Source organism: Siphateles boraxobius, unplaced genomic scaffold, assembly GCF_051911475.1.
Source record: "Siphateles boraxobius isolate OS27281-9 unplaced genomic scaffold, OSU_SipBor_1 20, whole genome shotgun sequence".
In the NCBI taxonomy this organism is placed as follows: domain Eukaryota; kingdom Metazoa; phylum Chordata; class Actinopteri; order Cypriniformes; family Leuciscidae; genus Siphateles; species Siphateles boraxobius.
In genome coordinates, this window is record NW_027508811.1 from 3749717 (window position 1) to 3770425 (window position 20709).

At 37.2% G+C, this 20709-nt stretch overlaps 1 protein-coding gene across 1 annotated transcript; it reads right to left on the minus strand.

The window, feature by feature from the left end:
* Positions 1 to 1615: 1615 nt before the first annotated feature.
* Positions 1616 to 19296, minus strand: slc25a28 (solute carrier family 25 member 28). Its single transcript, XM_077236403.1, has 4 exons — positions 18767 to 19296; positions 9611 to 9839; positions 5259 to 5315; positions 1616 to 3221 (listed from the first exon to the last, which is right to left on the minus strand). Exons 1-4 carry the CDS (start codon positions 19130 to 19132, stop codon positions 2683 to 2685), a joined length of 1191 nt encoding a protein of 396 aa, XP_077092518.1. The 5' UTR covers positions 19133 to 19296; the 3' UTR covers positions 1616 to 2682.
* Positions 19297 to 20709: the final 1413 nt, after the last annotated feature.

Sequence of the window (20709 nt, forward strand, 5' to 3'; positions counted from 1 at the left end):
AGGTTCACGTTCAGTCAGATGAGCCTGCGGCTCTCAGGAGCGGGACTGATGGTTCTTCATCTGTCATCTGCTCTCTCTCATAGCTTTAGAGAAAAGGGAGGATTTTTTTAACCCCATCATCAGCGGCATGCTGTTACCTATTACATAATTAGGACATTATTGTGACAGGTTTTAAAATAATATATACACTTAAAAAATGCATTATTGCATCATATGTAAAATATCAAACCAAAAGGGATTTTAACCATTTTCAAGGAAAAACATTAACGAAATACCATATTGTTATAACCATAAACAACATATACAATCATATAATTTAAAAGCTGTATCTCCAGTCTTCAGTGTCACATGATCCTTCAGAAATAATTATAATATTCTGATTTGGTGCTCAATTATTAATAATGGTTCTGATTGTCAATGTTGAAAATAGTTTTTAGTGATTAATATTTTGGTGAAAAATCAAAAATCATCATACTTTTTTCAGGATTCTTTGAATAATGAACAGCCTTTATTTGAAATAAAGATAATTTGTAACATTATACATCTATTCTCTTTTTTGTATCTCTTGGTTATATATAAATACTTTGTGATTGTCAAAAGTTAGTGATTATTTTTGATATTCCGGTAAATAAATTACACCCGTGAAAACTTGAGAGGAACTGACTTCATTCATCTTCATACTTCACACAAAAAAACCCCAAAAACTGTTGTTTAAGCGCAAATACTTTTAGCGCCACATTAGAGGTTGTCTCATAAAAAAAAGAAACATTTAACCCTCTTGTCCAGACATTAGCATGCAGGTAAAGTGAGAGCTCCTCCATGTACACCCCTGGCAATTGTTCAGAAACTTGAAGTCAAAGGTCACATGTGCACCTGCATCTTAGACCAAACACTGAATTTGCCACCAACAGAGATCTTTCAACTCTTACTGCTTAAGAGGTGCTGCTCCTTCATTCCCGAGGACACCAGCAGAGGAATTCAACAATCCCAGGAATTAGGCCAAGTCATGTATCTAAATATACTGGATAGCTTTTCAGGAGGTAATGAATCCCTTATGCGCATCCAAGTAGGAAAGTTAACACATATGAAACAAGTATAAAATATGCACACAAAAAATGAATCAAGGGTTGCCCTATACAGTATAGGGACTACTGTTCTAGGTGGATGTGTTATTGTAATCACTGTGGATGGATGTTTCTTAATATTAACCAGTTTTATATTACATATATACTTTACATTATACATACTTCTTGATATACATGTTTCTTGAGCAGCAAATCAGTATATTAGAATGATTTCTGAAGGATCATGTGGATAAAGGAATAAATATTTAAATAGAAACCCATTAATTTAGTTTGAAATAATATTTTAGATTATTACTTTTTTTTTACTGTATTTTTCATCTAATAAATGTAGCCTCATTGAGCATAAGTGACTTCTTTCAAAAACATAAAAAAAATAATACCAACCCAAAACTTCTGAATGATTTAGTGAGTGCAATTTTTTATGTACAAACCAGTCAAAAAAATTTATAAAATCATGTTAACCCAGAACATTCATTTTACTCCCAACTTAAATGAGAGTTTACAGATAAATAATTGAAATCACACAGACATCAGCTTTATGCATGCCAAGGAATTTCCTGCACTGCGCATTTATTGGAAGCTGAGGAACAAAATGGAAAGGGGCAGTCAGACTGCTGTCAATAAAACTCCATAAGCGTTCAACTGCCAGGTGCGTTTCAGCAGAAACTTTCAAAAACAAGAGCTCAAATTCAGTCAAGAGCAAACCAAAACACATTCTAGTGTCCATCAAGAAATAACTCAAACCAATTCATATTCATTTAATTACTCAGAAGGACCTCAATAGATAAATAATCTGATTGAAATGACACTCAGGCCATGTGATCTGCAAGTGTAAGGCATTGTTGACTGGATAATACTAATGCTGGCCAGAAAGGACTGGGTGTCTTTCTAAAGCTCTCATTCAGATCTATGCGGGCGTCCCCTAGAGACCTCAAAACTATTTCTAGAAGTTGTGGAGGGGCAGTGATCTCCGCCTCAAAACTTTGGAACAACTGCAGGAGCATTTCCCACAAGTGCTGACGAAATGCCATAGCCAAAATACTACAAAAATACCTCTACCATAGATATCTTTCATTATCTCAGAGTGCTATTCATCCAGAAAAGGCAATAAATTACTGTACAGGTCTACATTCTGCCATAAACAATGATTTAAATGACATTTAAAATCCAAATTTGAATGTACAGACATGCCTTCAATTGTGCGCATTGGTTTTTTTGGCTGGGCATATTAAAACAAAATTGTTTCAGGTTCGCTCTTCTGATTACTGTTTAGATGGAAAAAAAAAAGGAATTGGAGAAGTCTAGAGACTCTGATGCCCACCCACACATTTAAAGGACCGCCCCCTCATTAGCATATCAAGTCTGAAGAGGCCTCTGATGCCCTCTTGTGGGACTCACAAAGATGTTTTTTTTGAGCCGTCACAGTGAAAACTTAGGTCATGATTATTAGCTGAATTATACAGGAAAGTATTAAATGCTGAATGAAAAGAAGTAAACAGACATGAGTTTTCCGACTCTATATGTGCGTATCATTTATTAAATCAGTCCATTTGCAGCTCGAGTGCTTATCAGGTTGGTTATGCCAGGGTCTTGCCAGTTACTTCTCTCCCTCCCTCTGGATCCGGCGCTTCTCGTGCTGGTGTTTGGTGATAATGTACTTGAAGAACTCGTAGACGGACCAGCTGATGGCGGTTGAGGGCATCTGGTATATGATCCTGGCCTGAACGCCTTTGAAGTAAGCGGGCAGGCCGCCAAGCCTGTAGACAGTCCGGAAGGCATGGCCGAGGCCTGAGATGTGTCTTCCGCTCTGGCTGACAGAATCGAGAGCCAGAGACTCCTGCGTGTTCAGCAGCGTCTTGCAAACGTCCAATGGCGTTGTGGCGGCGGCGGCGATTGCGCCCGCCAGCGCGCCCGACACCATGTGGGACGAGGGGTGGTATTGTCTTTGGGGGTTCAACAGCTCTTGCAGGTATTCGTAGGTCATGAAGTGCAAAGCCTGGAAGGGCACATTCATGGTGAGCTGCGTAGTGTAACTGCGATAAAAGGCCAACATCCCCTCCCGCTGCCACACGCAGCGCATACAGTCCAGGACGCCACGGTATGGCGAGTTATACATCTGCATCCTCTGCTTCACCACTGAACAAGGGGAGGTCATCGCAGTCCAGACAGGAAACAAAAGAGGACAGGAAGGGGGACGTTAATCAAGTGTGTGAACAAGTAATGATTGAAATACAGTAAGGCCCATCAAAGGAGAAATGTCCGTTTCATCCGGACGCGAGCGGATCAAACGAGCCTCCCGTGTGACCTACAGTCAAGCGGTCTGCTGGGAACAGACCAGGAGAAGGAGGGCAGGTGTCTACGCAAGGTCTTAGTCTGGCACCTGCCCGGTTAACCTTGAGCCTCAAGAGTGCAGAAACAGACACTGCAGTCTGACTCGGGCCATTGGGGGATTTCGGCTAATGCTACCGTTTCAACATCGCACAGCTGTTAATTAGAGCGAGGCCAATCTGCTCTCACAAGGATGTCTTTTGGAAATGTTTTTTTTTTTTAGGTTTTGAAGTGAATTTAGATATTTTCTGCCATCTCCTGGCTGGGAGTGCACAGTTAACTTCCAGACCAAGGGGGTTAAAGTTTGCTGGTCAATTTGTGCATTATTTGGAGGGGAATATTGCGCAGGATGTGGAATTTTTTATTTTTTTATAAAATACAGAAAAACGTTTTTTAACAAAATAAAATAAAATAGTAATAAGCCGCAGTCCTACTAATTAGAATCGGACAGTCATCAGCTACATCATCTGGTTGCAAAAATTATCTTTCTCCTTTCTATCTTTTTCTCCTACCATGGTATGTGCCCCAAAAATGTTATTGCCATGACATGAAATAAATCAAACATATAAAAAACAACAACAACAACAAAAAAACTAAGAGGACCCATACAAGTAAAAAAAAGCATCCATTTCAACTAGATACAGATGCAAAGTAAAACAATAAACATACTACCATTCAAAAGCTTGGGGTCATTAACAATTTAAAATGTTCTTGAAAGTGTCTTGAAAGTATGCCCATTAAGGCTGCATTTATCTGAAAAAAAACGGTAATATTGTGAAATATTATATACACACACACACACATATAGGGATGCAGTAATAAGATTTTTTTGTGCTGATATCAATTTTAACAAACTATTGACTGATTCCGATATTCGTCACTTGCTCTCTTATTTGAACTTTTGTCATTAAAATATAGATTAGTGTTTTGATCATGTTTTAAAATAGCATGCATTAAGGTGTACTAGCTAGTTTATTGCTGCATCATAAAATAATTTATAATATTGAACATGGATTGGATCCATTTAACATTCAACAGCCAACATAAATTCATAAATGCAACAGAACAAAGACGCATATGAAATAAACAGTGCTCTTCAGGTAGGTCTAACAGTAGTTTTCAGGTACAGAAATTAAGCAATCAAATGTAAAATATATTATTCATTATAAAGATTAAATATACATTTATCTTTATTAGTTATTTAGTTAATAGTAAGCTAATTCTTTGTCTTTTGCATTGGATGTGCACACACAAAACTTTCGACGCAGTGAGTAGAATTGAGTGCTCTTTTTACACTATCTTGCGCTCGAATATTTAAATTCGCAAAGCTTAAAAACACGTGCAAAGGATACATTTTCATGAAAAAAACTTTCATTATTTCACCCAGAGAAAAATGTTGGATTATGCAACAGACATTATACAACTTAGTGCCTTCACACAGTTAATTAATACAAAATTGGTTTGTTATATTGGCATTTTCCATGTTATAGCCGATGGTTTTAAATTGATAAAAAATCGTCCGATAAATATTCGCCAGGCAATACATCGGTGCATCTCTAATTAAATCAATATTGAAAACAGTTTTGCTGCTTAATATTTTTGTGGAAACCATTTTTCAGGATTCTTTGATGGATATAAAAGTTCAAAAGAACAGTATTTATTTGAAATATAAGTATTTAGTAACATTATAAATATCTTAAGTGTCACCTTTGATCAATATTAATGCATCTTTACAGAATAAAAGTATATCTACCAGAAAATAAAATCTTACAGACCCAAACTTTTGAATGGCAGTATATATTAAAGACTTGTTTTAATAGAAAGTGAAGATTAAAGCTAATATACCTTCAGCTGGATTCATGGCAGCATCATGAAGCAATGTGGCAACACATCCAGCTGTCCCTGTAACACAGACCCTCAGACATTAGCACCAAAATTAGGGCATGCACACAGTGGACAGTCACTGGAATCAAACAACAGTCAGATATACAGATGGATCAGATCACAGTCAAACAAAAACTGTTCAAAAAACCTGAACAGCCACCAAATACCCCCCACGATTTAACCAAGAGATTAGGGATGGACTGTATAAACTCTGGGGAATGTGGAGTTAGGAGAGAAAGAGTCTTTTGTTCAGAATACTGGCAGTTACTTTACTCATCATGACCGTTTTATGGTAAAAAAGCAAAAACTGCCGCTGCTACTTCTGAGAATACAATCAAAATACAGGACATGAGGCCTTTTTTCGGCAAATCATGATCCCAAAAAAATTATAATATGAAGCCAAATAATTATTTTTATCCCTTTTCTGTGTGTTCTACTAGTAAACGGTAAAATGCCAGCAGTTACTTACCACCCTTTCACCCTGACCTGGAGGAAAGAGAAAGAAAAGAGAGACTACACAGCAACACAAACAATGACTTTTACCATGAGCTCCGCAATGTTGAGTCTAAGGCCGAGATTTACTAACAGCTTGCGCCAGCACAAATCCTCTTTTGCCGTTAAAAAAAACTTCTGTCGGTATTTACTAAAGACACACTGTGAGAAATTAGTGATGAAAAGGCGTGGACACAGTTATACTTGTGTTTGACCTTATAGCATATGCATTTGTAGGAGTTTACATGTCAGACCACTAAATTTATGGACAGAGTATTTAAAAGAATCATGCAATGTGATTTACTAAGGTTTGCAGTAGTACATTTTCTGGTATTTTCACCATTATTTACCACACCCCCAAAAAGCATGTATTAAATGTTTAGTTCATCCAAAAAATTAGAACTATCATCATTTACTCACCCTCATGTCGTTCAAAACCAACCTGTAAGATTTTCGTTTATCTTTGGAACACAAATTATGATCTTTTTGATGAAATCTGAGAGATTTCTGTCCCTCCCATAGACAGCTATGCCACTACCATTTGACGCTTCAAAAAGTTCATAAAGTGATTGTAAAACTAATCTAGCCTATATATATATTGAGCAGTTAAGTCCAAATTTTCTGAAGAGACTTGATCGCTTTATATGATGAACTGATTGAATTAAGGCTTTTATTCACATATAAACATTCATCAACTCACACATCAGTTGTGGTGAACGGAAGCTCAAGCATGTTCGCTTGACGTGGAAGGACCAATGAGGTTCATTCTCGTGTTACGCATCACGTTTCAGCTTCCGATGAGGTTCATTCTTGTGTTATGCATCATGTTTGAGCTTCCGCAAGAACCAATGAGGTTTGTTCCCACGTATCAAGCAAGTACGTTTGAGCTTCTGTTTATGTTCACTAATCAAGGTTTAATTAAATCTGAATAAAAGCATAAATTCTATCTGTTCTGTTCATCATATAAACCAATTGTCTCTCTTCAGAAAATTTTCAACTAAACTGCTTGATTCATATAGATTAGTTTTACAATCTTTTAATAAAATTTCTTCATTTGCATTTCGAAGATGAACGAAAGTCTTAGGGCCGTTATATAGTCAACGCATCGGTACGCATACGTGTCCGCAAGGCTGTCTTGCGGACGCATATGCGTAGCCAAATGTGTCGTCCTAGTTTTTAATACGCGACGCACCGTTGCACGCAATACTGTGCATTGTCGGTGGGGGCGACATTGCAAGTAAAACTGCCCATCCTGATCTCTTCTTCGGTTTAAATGGCGAACATACCACTGCCCATCTCTGTGCTGCCTTTGTTGCCGCAGATGTAAAATCAGCAATATGCACTCCTCTTCAGTTGCCATTTTGATCTGAATATCACGTGACCCAACTCTACTACCCCCTTTTGTGTGAGTGGTGTATTGCATTTCACGCATCGCCCGTGATGCTTGCATCTGCTTGCGTCCACTGTTTAGACTATGAAAGTGAGCGCGTAGCTCGCGTTGACTATGTAATGGCCCTTATGGGTTTGGAACGACATGAGGGCGAGTACTGATGACAAGTTTTTATTTTTATTTTTGGGTGAACTAACCCTTTAACAGATTTTGCACCTGACATGACTGAATTTGCACACTCTCAGTAGATCACCTGCAGAACTTTCCACTCCCACCGGCGCCTTTATTAGATTCCGGCCACATGCTAATTTGCTGTTTAGTAAATCTGGCCCTGAGGATGCTTTCACACTTGGTTCGATTGCCTGGTCCAAACCAGAGTTTGATTACTCCCCCCCTCCACGATGGATTGTGTTCACATTATATTATTTGGGTCCAAACTGCGATGCATTTGCATCACAAGAGAAATGGTTTACTCCAGTTGCTTGGTAACGATGAAGGCGAGAAGGTGGCAAAATGCATAGCACTGCTGACCACACTTTCATATTTTGTTTTTTGAACCTATGGGCTTGTTTTTAAAGCATCAGCACATAATGCCACTTGAGTCTAACTGCTGCGAATGTAGTGTGAATATTCTAAAGAATGCAGAAATGAGATACACTGTACATTCTCTGTTTGCAGTGCGTCATTCCGCTTTTCAGGAAAGTGAGATCACACATAAAAAAAAAACAGTTTTATCGAATCATACATCAATAGCGATTCACTTCCGCGATTTAGTACAATTGCGTTTATATCAACAGCAAACCGTACCCCAGACTACCCTTTTTGTGCACTCGGGTACGGTTTGGAAAACAGCGTTCACATCATCTAAACGAACCGAGCACAGACATCAGTCGGGTGTGCATCAAAAGTGCTAGTGTGAAAGCACCCTAAGTCTAAATACCCACTACAACACAATTTGATAAATGCAATAATATAAATCAATCCCTTATCAATAAACTAATGTTCCATTACTATCCATAATTTAAGCTTTACGATTAACACTTTTCATTATATGGACATACAGCAGATCAGTTTAGCTTGTGTAGTGACATTACATTAGGTTTAGCTTTTAAGATAATTCCAATAACGTTAATTAGTTACTTGGCTAATATGGTAAGCAATGAGCACTAGAAATACTATTCAGATCAGTTTGACCTAAAGTTTTACATTGCATTTGCACTGATTTGTCAGACTAAAGATTCTACCTGATGGTAAATCATTGAAACAAAAATTAAATTAAGCAATTAAAAATATGAATTATTCATAGCATGTTAAAAGATTAACTACCCATATGACCCTATATATATACATACATATATATATATATATATATATAGCTGCTGTCGTGATTTCGGAGAGCACAATTTTTGGTTGGTATTTGACATCATCACTACTAAAGACGTTTTAAAGAGGTCAGCTGAGAAGACATGGGCAGATGTTTGAGAAATATCTGATTCACACAAATAACAAAGGCACAGCAAAATAACTAGTTCCAGAATGTTGTCTATTGCTGAACTTAAGGCTGTGTTTACACCTGGTGTTAAGATGCGTTTTGGTCGAACGGATCACAAGTAGTCGAGGGAGACACATTCCAGTTTATACCTGGTGTTTTAATCCGTCTCTTCTGTTAACTCTCGACCACTTCTGTCCTGATTTCTTCGAGGGGAGGGTCTATACATGGGTAAATGTATGGGCTTTTACAGATCTTTCGATCTAATGGAAAAAATAAGTTCACGCAATTTTCATACAAATTCAAAAGGACATGACAGAAAAACTTACGGAGAGGTTCATCTTCTTTCATTCTGCTCTGACAGCAGCAAATCCATGCTGAACGCGATGAGCGCATGTTAGAAATCAGGAATAGTGGGATAACATTGTGTTTGGTATGTTTTTCAAACCAAACTTTGGTCTTATGACAAAAAAGTTTAAATGCCGTCTGGCTAGCGCGCTTCCCTTAATGTTTACGCATTAGGTCAGTGGGCGGAGTCTTCTGCGGCTGTTCTAACACATGAGAGTTTACGCTGGGAAAGCAATCCGGTTGAATGCGTTTTCGGCTCCCTCTGGAAGTGGTTGAAAGTGGGCAAGCTCAAACAGTTTTAGACCCATTTTACACCTGTATTTAACGTTGTCCATTTGTGATCCGATCAACTAAATTGCATCTTAATACCAGGTGTACACAGTGCCTTAGTTACTTTAGTAACTTTGGACACTACCAATGCATCTAATATGTGAATACAGTTAATCTGAAAAGGCCTTATGAAAAAGCAAAAAAGACCTCAACTTAACACATACACTACATCCTACGTAGAAATGCATGCCAACTAACAGTCTAGAATTGTGGGTGTGCTGGTAAGAGGAAATCAGCAGTGCTGATGGGCAGGAAAACTGGTACCGTTCGCCAAATGACTGTTTGCTCCTGGATGGATGATATCACTGAGGACCTTTTTCAACCTTTCATAACAGGCAAAGTAAAGTGCGTGGGCAGGCCCCGCCCCTACAGCTGTAACATTCAGGCCCCTGATTGGCCTCCAGATTCCCTCTGTCCTCACGATTTGCCGCAAAGCGTCCATCACGTTACGGTAGCGGGCAGCTGGCTCTGGCTGTAGGCTCTGCATGCGTGTCTGCAACAAAGAACAATTATTTACTTACAAGCCCCGGGATGTACATTAAGGTATTAGTATAAATACAAATATTAGAAATGTGGATTTTTAATTTACTATTTTTAAAATACTTTCTTTGTCCCACGCAAAAACAAAAAGCCAAGTTTTTAGCAACTTCTTTTCATATTTTTCAATACCTTTATAAACTACAACAAAATATATATTATATATTTAATCTGCGAAAATAGCTGGAAATAATACATCTATAATTTATAAAAGTTTTTCAATGTTATTACAATCCCTTGGTGGACTCTATCAAGGCCGATTGGAAGAACCAATCAGATGATGCAAAACTCGTGAGACATTTTTTCTATGGGCAGCTAAAACTGCTTCTCTGCATTAACTGTCTGATAGTTCAAACTAAGGGTGCGCCAACTGATCGGCTACCGTTCGTTATTGGCCAATGATTGCTTTGTGATGTTTGATCGGTGGTCTCTATAAAGGTCGATCACATAAACTGGTCTCATGCCTCAAATGCATAAAGACGCGCACTTGCCGTGAGAGGTATGGCATGACATCCATCTCAATCTCTGCCTGGCGTGGGTAAAATAATTATAATGGTGAAGGTGAGGTACAATTCATATTTCTTTATTACATAACTTAAAAAGTTATTTGAAAACTTTGTGAGATGCAAGTTCACAAACAGAGTGAGTGAATCACCAGAGCAGTGATTCTCTCTCTCTCTCTCTCAAAATGCGCAAATGTCTTCACATCACCACTTCACGTCTGCGCCATAAGCGAGCTGCACGCTGCACACTTGACACAGGAATTGTGACTTGCACAATCGAGGCAGTGTCGCATCGTCACTAAAGCACCCTAAAGTTTACAATTAGAAATTTTCTTGCCAGTGTTTAAACCACTGAGCACTCGCACACTCTCCTAGAGACAGACGCTTACGCACAGTCAAAGCATACATGCATAAAGCCGACTCACAAACAGCTTGCAAGTACCAAATTGCGTTTAAATGTCAAATACACACAAATGCATGTACAAAATGACCGTCTAGACGAGTATGCTCATAAACAGTTGTCATTAGTGAATGCAAACAGTTGTGTAATTGCATGTGTAACAGTATATTGGATCTGTGCATTCGGTCTTAAAGTGACAGCACCCTAATAATCCTGCTGCGGTCTCTGATTTTTTCTGTCTTTTATTGTGTGATGGACATTAATGACGCGCTGCTCTTGAATGACTAACTTTTGTAACCTTAATTGCAAGGATTAATGTATTTAGTTAGGTAGTTACTTAATTAGTATTTAGGGAAGACCATACAGTATTTTACTTTTGATTCCTTATTAGATTTCTTACTTCAATACCACTGTTAGACCTACCTGAAGAAAAAAAAACTAAAAACACTGTTTAATTTATTTGTATCTTTATTCTATTTTATTTATTTGTGCTACTCCTTGTGAATTGTTTGTTTGTTCTTATTTTATTACTGACTGTTTACTTGTCTTTTTTGTGAACTCAATTCAGAGTTTAATTCAATTCGATTGAATAGCCTAAAGCCTTGCAAACAATGCATTACAATGCTGAGTCATTGGATCTGTAGATCAGAACCGAAGTTTGTTGCAGTAAGGTCACTCAGGGACTTAATCTAACCTAATCCTCTTTTGCTGCAGCGTTACTGTATCACCTGATGTACATCAGAAACATGGATGCAAATCAGTGCCTGAAGCTGACTTAAACACTGAAGCAGAGACACTGGCTTTCAACAGGAAGACAACTCAATTTTGGAAGGAGCCAATAATGCACAACATGTTTAGTAGGTTTACTTTGTGAAGTTTAGACTACCACAAAAGTCATGTTTGTATTGACATGGTCAGATTTAGAGTAGCTGAAAATATTAGTTCAGAACAGCAGCTGCAATGTGGTGAAATTTGAGATGGCAGCAGTGGTTAGTATTATACCTGTAAGGAAACAGTACTTCCATTATAAAAGGCCCGGGAAATAATTATATTTGCCAATAAATGTGCGTAAATCATGTCTAAAACCAGTTCCTCATGACAGGGGAGTGAGGAACTGCAACCTCCGACAGGAAGTTCCAAGATTGCTCTTGAAATGCTCAGAATTGCAAAATAGACTAAAGTACAGAGATTAGATCTGTAACAGTGCAGAACAGAGAACTGATCTTTTATTACAACAAAGGAAATTATTTAATTTCCATTAAGAAACAGCATACTAAGATTACACCAATTTTCAAAAAGAATTCCCTTCCATACATGTTTAGTCATTTGTGATTAATGAATATATATTTTTAATTAATTTTATGTTTTTATAGTGAAGCATAATAAAAAATATATATTTTAGATTCACAACTCACATTTGATAAACAAAGCAACTTTCAAAAAAGGTGAATACATAATATAGGTTTAAAAATAAAGTAGATCTGTACCAATTAAAGTAACTAACCAATTTAATCTTCGCTTGAAAATATAAATATATTTTTTTTTTGGGAAAAGCCTGTGCTATAATCTCTATAAAAAATGCATAATTTTTAGATTCTTGTGCTGAAATCATGTTTTTCTTTATGTTTATTTTAAAAAAAAAGTCAATGATGGACTGAACAGGTGCTGTAGTTACTTCAATGTTTTAATTCTCTTCTCTAAACAGAGGCAATGTGCAGAGTGCCACCCTGTGTGTTCAATGATTTAAACTTAAACTTTGACTGAAGTATAAGTCCTTCTACGTTTACCTTCCCCAATGACTCATACTGGTGTGAATCAACCTCAGCTTGGAATTTACATGTTTTGCAAAGATACAAACCAAAAAAAATTTCACAGGAAAATACGACAACCAATTTAACATATTTCAAAATTAAGACATTCATCCAACAAGAAAAACGTGGCACGACCTTGATTTGATAGATTGATATATTAAAAACTGACTGCACCATAATACGTGATCTCTGATCGGTAGATGAAGAGGTGAAGATAATTTTACATTTTTGTAAAATGTGTGGCAGTTGGAGCATTGTGGCATTCTGAGCATATGGAAATTTGAGGAAAAAAGCCCAACATGTAGGCTATGGCAAATATTTATATTTAGGGTTAAAAAAAAAATACGTTTAAAAGTACAAAACGGATATGCGTTTTCTAGATTCACAATCTGGACTGGCTAATTTAGGAGAGAACAGCTGTAAAATACATGAAAAGGTGTCTTTGTCTGTAAAGAACCCTTCACATTATCCTGACAAGAGCAGCTGAACACTCAAAGCAACTTCCTTACAGTTTGGCAAAGGCATCTTGATCAGTGCATTAACAGGCTCACTTAGGCTATGTTCAGACTGCAAATCGGAGTTTTTTTGCTCATATGCGACTTATATCTGCTTCTCCCATAACAGTGTGAATGGCACTAACCACATAAAATCTCATCTTTTCAATTCCGGTTTTGGACCACTTCCATATGGCTATGTTCACAAACAGTCAGTCCAAATCTGATTATTCGTCTACCTGGTCTAAATTATTGACTGTCCAGACTGTGTATCTAAACTGTTGGGGTCTGACTTGCATGTCCCGTGGCGCACTTTCATTTTCCGGAATATATGCATTGGTTTCTACGGCAATGACCTTGCGTTAGTAGGCATACGCCAAAAACATCAACAGCAGCAATGTGGAGGGGTGTGCACCAGCACTTTGCAACAACACAACCTTGTTTCTGCAGTGACTTTCAGCATGTTTACTACAGTATAACAACGTCTGACGTGTGCGCTTTACGTGGCGTAATAAAGTGACAAACCATGCTAAATCCCATTAGAGCGCTCAGACTGAAACTGATTTCCAGAAATGCAATTTGAATAAGATTTCAAACCATATATGAATGTAGCTCGAAACCGATTCGTAAATATCACATTTCGTGTGATTTTTTTACACTTGCTAAATATGATCGGATTCCAATCGGATATGCACAAAAATCGGATTTGGACGGACAGTCTGAACAAGGCCTTAGTGATCCTAAATCTGATACAGGTCAGATGTTTTGCAATGCAACCTCAGTCTGAACAGTCAAATCAGAATTCATGCAAGTTTTACATCACTCTAGTCTAGATCTAGCCTGGGTTTCCCCATGCTGCCTTGTGCGCGGCGTGATTTTATTCACGCTGCTAGGCAGCCTGGATTCCATGCACCAGATTTACGTCTCAGCGAGGGGACCAATCACAGAACGGGGAGGGAGCAGCAAGACGATGACGACGTCTATGCGACACACCGAAGCAGTTTGTTTATATTTGTTTGTCTGTAGTGTGTCCATACCTTATTTGTCTTGCACAACCGGCAATAGTCGCTGAACGCCATAGTGTACACATAAATCTCTGACCCATCGTCTTCTTCCTCGTCTAATTTCTGTCGCTCTACATACCTCATCTGGTATAATTGAAACGATTGGCTATGAGCTACGTACAGGCGCATTTGATAGACATTCGTAGCACCCAATAAATGGCTCTGGGCATTCGTAAACCACGCCTCAAATACGAGAAAATGACGTGGGTCTGACGTTAGCCAGGCTAGTCTAGATCAACATTCATCACAATTCATGGGAGTCAGATTTGACCCACCCAATCAGTGCAGGACCATGATCTTTTCACACTGGAATCTGATATTGACCACATTTAACGTCAACAGCTATACAAAAAACAAAAAAACAATGGGAAACAATGGTTTTAGAGTATGGAATTAGGGCTGGGTATTGACTCACATTTCGTGATTTGATTGAATTTGATTTTGATTCCCAAGCTTTTGATTCAATTCAATTCTGAGTACAATTGAATTTGATATTGATTCATGTAGATAGGCCCATACATCAGGTACAGTAAAAAAAAAATTACACAAGTTTTTGTATAATAACAATGTTAGAATAATATATTTAATGACATAATTATGTTTCTACTCAAATTAGTTTTTTTGAAATATAAACATTTAATTGGTGGCTGTCATAAAAACTTGTTTTCATGACAGATTTATTCAAACATACATTAGGCTATATACTTCAGAACAGGTTAAGTAAAAATGTAATTTATATATAATGCATACATTTATAAAAATGCTTCTCTCTATACTTAATTTTTCTAGCTGACTATGTATGGAGCTAATAACATGACAAAATGATTTGAATTTGAATTGTGTAAATTTGAATTATTTGCAAGTGTAATCTAACAAAATTGAATTTTAGGTGGTAGTTTAAATAGTTCTGAATTTGATTTTTTTTAAACGAATATTGAAGATTTGAAATTTAACAAATTTAAATGTTTTTATGGCTGAATTTTATAGAAATGTATTTTCAAACAGCTAGTTTTTTGTTCTGAATTCTTATACTGCAAATATTCAGTTTAAAAAAATTCAGATTCAAGTTTTCAAGATGAAGAAATTCGGAACTTCAAATTCAGTTTTCTAAAATTCAATCTCAAAAATTCAAATTCAAAAATTCAGATCTTACAGAAAGTAGGTCACAGGTCATCCACAGGGAAGAGTAGATGATCTCAGAAAAATCGAACAGAGCATTTTGGCCAATAAATTCGCCTGCCTCTCGTCCTTTTGAACAAAATCGTATCCCCAGTCAGTGGAAGCCAGAACGCAACGCCCAATATGTCAATATTCACCATTTAATGAACGCGTTTCAACTGGCTTACAGCTACTAGATACTCCGACTGATGGATGATCAAATAGACATGCATTCCGCGTCATCTTGTCTTATTCGCTCTTTTTGCCCGTGATGGAGCGCGTCTCGTGGCTCGTCGCGTTAGCCACTAGCGTCTGCCACAAGATCTCTCACTGTTTTACAGCCTGTCATCCAGGAATGGTGCAGGAGAACAAACTGTCTGTCACAGAACATGGCAAAGTCAAATGAGTAAACTGAATATTTAAAAATCACATTGTGGTTTATGAAATATTGTTTAAGTACCCTTTTAAGTAGTTAGGCTACATGTATTCACTCTCGAGTGGGGGTAGCTGATTTCAAATAATGAAAATTTTCTGCAACCAATTTAGGCTACCTGATGTAACTCAACATTGTCTTAGCTTCAGCTATCGAGTAATTAATAAGAAGATAGGTTCTTTAGGGAGCGTGTAGGTGACAACCACGACCTCCACCCATCCATAAAGTGTTTTCTGTGGCAGTGTTGGCTACAAAGATGAAGTTGGACTCGCCATCTTCGCAGTAGTGAACGCGCCGAGATTAGAAATGCTCATTTCATACGGATTACATAATCTGAGAGTAACCTATTTATTTTCGTTTTGAATTGTTTCGTTTAAAACTAGGCTAGACATTTCTACCTTTCTAGATATATTTCTCATGCATGTGAGGAACGTGCAATGCAAAAATGTCATGATTTTATTGTTATAGGCCTATGTCTGCTATATTTATTAAATCCAGGAAATTGGTTGATCAAACATTGATTAAAATTAAGATACAATTTATACAAAACGAAATTCACTTCAAGGAAATGCTTTATACAAAACAAAACTTAATGGAGTGTTCAAAAACATTCTCCTTCATAATATGTCAATCAGAGTATCAGGCGCTGTAACGTGAGAGATCTTGTGGCTGGCGCGCCATGAGACGCGCTCCATATTACGGGACAAAGGAGCTAATAAAAAATAAGATAAGATGTCAAATAGGTAAATAAGATCAGGATTGCACTGTTTGTGTGCTCTCATGTATCAATCCAATCCAAAAAGAGCAAATAAAATAATAGATAAGATGTGTTGTCGTGTATCAATCCGAGTGTCTGGTAGATGAAAACAGTGAGAGATCTTGTGGCTGGTGACGCTTAGTAAGAGCCACGAGACGCGCTCCATCACGGGCAAAAAGAGCGAATAAGACAAGATGACGCGGAATGCATGTCTATTTGATCATCCATCAGTCGGAGTATCTAGTAGATGTAAGCCAGTTGAAACGCGTTCATTAAATGGTGAATATTGACATATTGGGCGTTGCGTTCTGGCTTCCACTGACTGGGGGTTCAAAAACACCTTGTGTAAGGACGAGAGGCAGGCGAATATATTGGCCAAAATGCTCTGTTCGATTTTTCTGAGATCATCTACTCTTCCCTGTGGATGACCTGTGACCTACTTTCTGTAAGATCTGAATTTTTGAGTTTGAATTTTTGAGATTGAATTTTAGAAAACTGAATTTGAAGTTCCGAATTTCTTCATCTTGAAAACTTGAATCTGAATTTTTTTAAACTGAATATTTGCAGTATAAGAATTCAGAACAAAAAAACTAGCTGTTTGAAAATACATGTCTATAAAATTCAGCCATAAAAACGTTTAAATTTGTTAAATTTCAAATCTTCAATATTCGTTTAAAAAAAATCAAATTCAGAACTATTTAAACTACCACCTAAAATTCAATTTTGTTAGATTACACTTGCAAATAATTCAAATTTACACAATTCAAATTCAAATCATTTTGTCATGTTATTAGCTCCATAACTATGTAGGTTATGGACATAAATGGCTTTTCTGAGGTAAATGTAAAGTCACGTGATGCTGTTTACAAGTTTTTTTTTTTTATTGATGTCTTTCTGTGATTGAGACACTGACTGAGAGATTATATTAGACATGAAACATATTTCGATAAGCTGTACCATTTCTTTCAACATACCTTCTGATGTTCATTCAAGTTAATTTCATGCTATAACTAGTATTAAAGAGGAAGAGATGATCAGTTTGCCGCTTGAACTGAGGCTCTACAGCGATCTGCCACGCCACATTAAAGAGCGCCACACAATATTTATTGTTTAAATTTTTAGAAAATTTGACAGAATTTGAAAGCTGAGACTTTGTTTCATTGCAAAATTAACAGACCTTACTGCGATGTATTGAATGGGAGGCACGCTACAAAGTTGTGTACATTTAACAAATGAAAACAGCACTTAAGATCTATTTCACATGGGATCATCAAAATCTGAATTTATTCAAATGGACAAATCGATACTTTTAAACCCTGCCCTATGCATTCTGACATAGGTCTAGTCATAGAACTAGAGCATATCATAGATCTGCTGTAGTGCATATAAAAAACAATTATATTTAGTTTGCGTACGGTCTCTATGGTAACTTTTAACTTAAAATATATTTAAAAAGGACTTGAATACTTATTTATTTTATCAAGCTTTTGATGTTTGATTAGGTCTGAGAACGGTGAGTGATTTGTTGTTTAATATTCTTGGTGTCATGTTTTGATGTTATTTTATGTTTCTATGTATTTTAGAGTTATTTACTACTTATGGACAGCATTTTGGTCCCTTTTAATGGTTTTGAAAGTGATTTATAAATAAAATTGAGTTGATTTAAAAGACAAAAAAAATCTAAATACAGACCATATTTGAACTACAGCGGAACCAATGCGCATGCGCACTAGCCCAGAGCAGCGTCAACATGGTCATGTGGTTTAAGAGCGGAGCCACGTGTGACCTTCTAATCTCATGTTCATGTTTCATAATGACACCTCGCAGAAAGACAGGTACTACAAACACTCCCAACCACAGGATGCAATCATATTACAAAAAAAGAGGCAAGTTGCTGCTGGAATTACATACTAGGGACTTTAGTTAGTTATTACCAGATTAGTCCAGACAGATCTAGATGTTTAAGAGATTACAGAACTACAAATGAGCATTACCAGTAATAACCGCAAGGACGGTGAAGTGCAGTGGTAAAGTTTATAAGTACAAAAACTAAAATATGAGAAAGGACGTGAGGGAAATTACTGTCTGAAAGTATGTAGTCTGTAAAATTTAGTCTGTAAAATACAGAGGAGATCACAGAGGGGAAATTAGCTCGACCTTGCCATCTTGCTGGATCTTTCAAGGGCCTGCTGGTCACATCAGTCCTGTTAATTAATTATTTTCTAAAAGTTCTTTATAAAACTCTCATCTCTCCTTTATTTACCTTAACACAATCAATAGGGAACATCAGGCAATGCTCCATGATTCCTGCCACTGCTCCTGCCAACATGTGCGTGCTGGTGGAGGCGCCCTGGGGCAAACCCTCATAGTCCGGTTCCGAGAGATCAGTGGCCTCTTGGGAGCCATAGAAATGTCCAACATGAAGCTCAGGTTCTGCTGCTAACCGAGGTGTCAAAGTGCCAACGAGACTTTCCGAAACACCCCAGAACCTGCCGCCGAGCCAGTGTATCTCCGCGCCAGCGGAAGCTCCGGCCACCGCGGCATCGCCGCCCGATGTGTCCGCTGTCATCCGCCGCCTGCGCACAAAACCATCCGCTTCCATTTGCAGCACCCTGTCCTTTAAAATCATGCGTCCCACGCCCGATGTTTACGCGTTCCGTTCAGGCCTCTCCCGCCTGCGCACCGGGGAGAGGACGCGTCTCGTTTAGCGGGAACTGCGCAGCAGGAGTTGACCGACCGAACAGGCCGCAGAGCGGAGGGAAACGGAAACGCCTTCTCACTCGACCCTGCTCTGTGATTGGAAGAAGCCGTTGCCATTCAAAACAGAACGCGCGCAGTGACATAACAGCGAAAGCAGCTAGGAACACACACACACACACACACACACACACACACACACACACACACACACACACACACACACACACACACACACACACACACACACACACACACACATATATAACATGTATACAGTATGTGTATGTATATGTACACTGCCGTTCAAAAGTTTGGGGTCGGTGAGATTTTTAATGTTTTTAAAAGAAGTCTCTTCTGCTCACCAAGGCTGCATTTATTTAATTAAAAATACAAAACGAACCCAGTAATATTGTGAAATATTATTTCAATGTAAATCAGCTGTTTTCTATGTGAATATATAGTAAAGTGTAATTTATTCCTGTGATCAAAGCTGAATTTTCAGCATCATTAGGCCTACTCCAGTCTTCAGTGTCACATGATCCTTCAGAAATCATTCTAATATGATGGTTTGATGCTCAAGAAACATTTCTTATTATTATCAATGTTGAAAACAGTTATTTACATTTTTATTTCAGGATTCTTTGATGAATAGAACGTTCAAAAGAACAGCATTTATCTGAAATATAATCTTTTGTAACATTAAACACTACCGTTCATAACTTTGGGGTCAGTAAGAATTATTATTTTATTTTTGGGGGGAAATAACTAAAATAATTCAATACTTTTATTTATCAATGATGAATTAAATTGATCAAAAGTGACAGTATAGACATTTATAATGTTACAAAAGATTATTTTTCAAATAAATGCTGTTGTTTTTAACTTTCTGTTCATCAAAGAATCCTAAAAAAGGGTACACAACTGTTTTCAACATTGATAATAATAAGAAATGTTTCTTGAGCATCAAATCATCATATTATACTGATTTCTGAAGGATCATGTGACACTGAAGACTGGAGTAATGATGCTGAAAATTCAGCTTTGATCACAGGAATAAATTACACGTTACTATATATTCACATAGAAAACAGCTGATTTACATTGAAATAATATTTCACTATATTACTGGGTTTGTTTTGTATTTTTAATTAAATAAATACAGCATTGGTGAGCATAAGTGACTTCTTTTAAAAACATTAAAAAAAAAAATATATATATATATATATATATATATATATATATATATATATACATGATTATATATAAAATGTATTTATATCTCTATACACACACACACAAACACACACACACACACACACACACACACACACACACACACACACACACACACACACACACACACACACACACACACACACACCTCTCTCTCTCTGTATATATATATAAAGCCTATATCACTGATTCTTGAGATAAGGGACAAAACATGTTTGAGAAGTTGGTTTTTATTATTTAATAATATGAACTGTAAACTGATACATTTGTAGA

Coding starts and splice junctions, on each gene's coding strand:
- slc25a28 (XM_077236403.1), bottom strand. CDS start 19,132: ATGATTTTAAAGGACAGGGTGCTGCAAATGGAAGCGGATGGTTTTGTG. Junction 9,840..18,766: donor TCCCTATTGATTGTGTTAAG/GTAAATAAAGGA, acceptor TCTTTGTTGCAG/ACACGCATGCAGAGCCTACA. Junction 5,316..9,610: donor AAACAGTCATTTGGCGAACG/GTACCAGTTTTC, acceptor TCTGTGTTACAG/GGACAGCTGGATGTGTTGCC.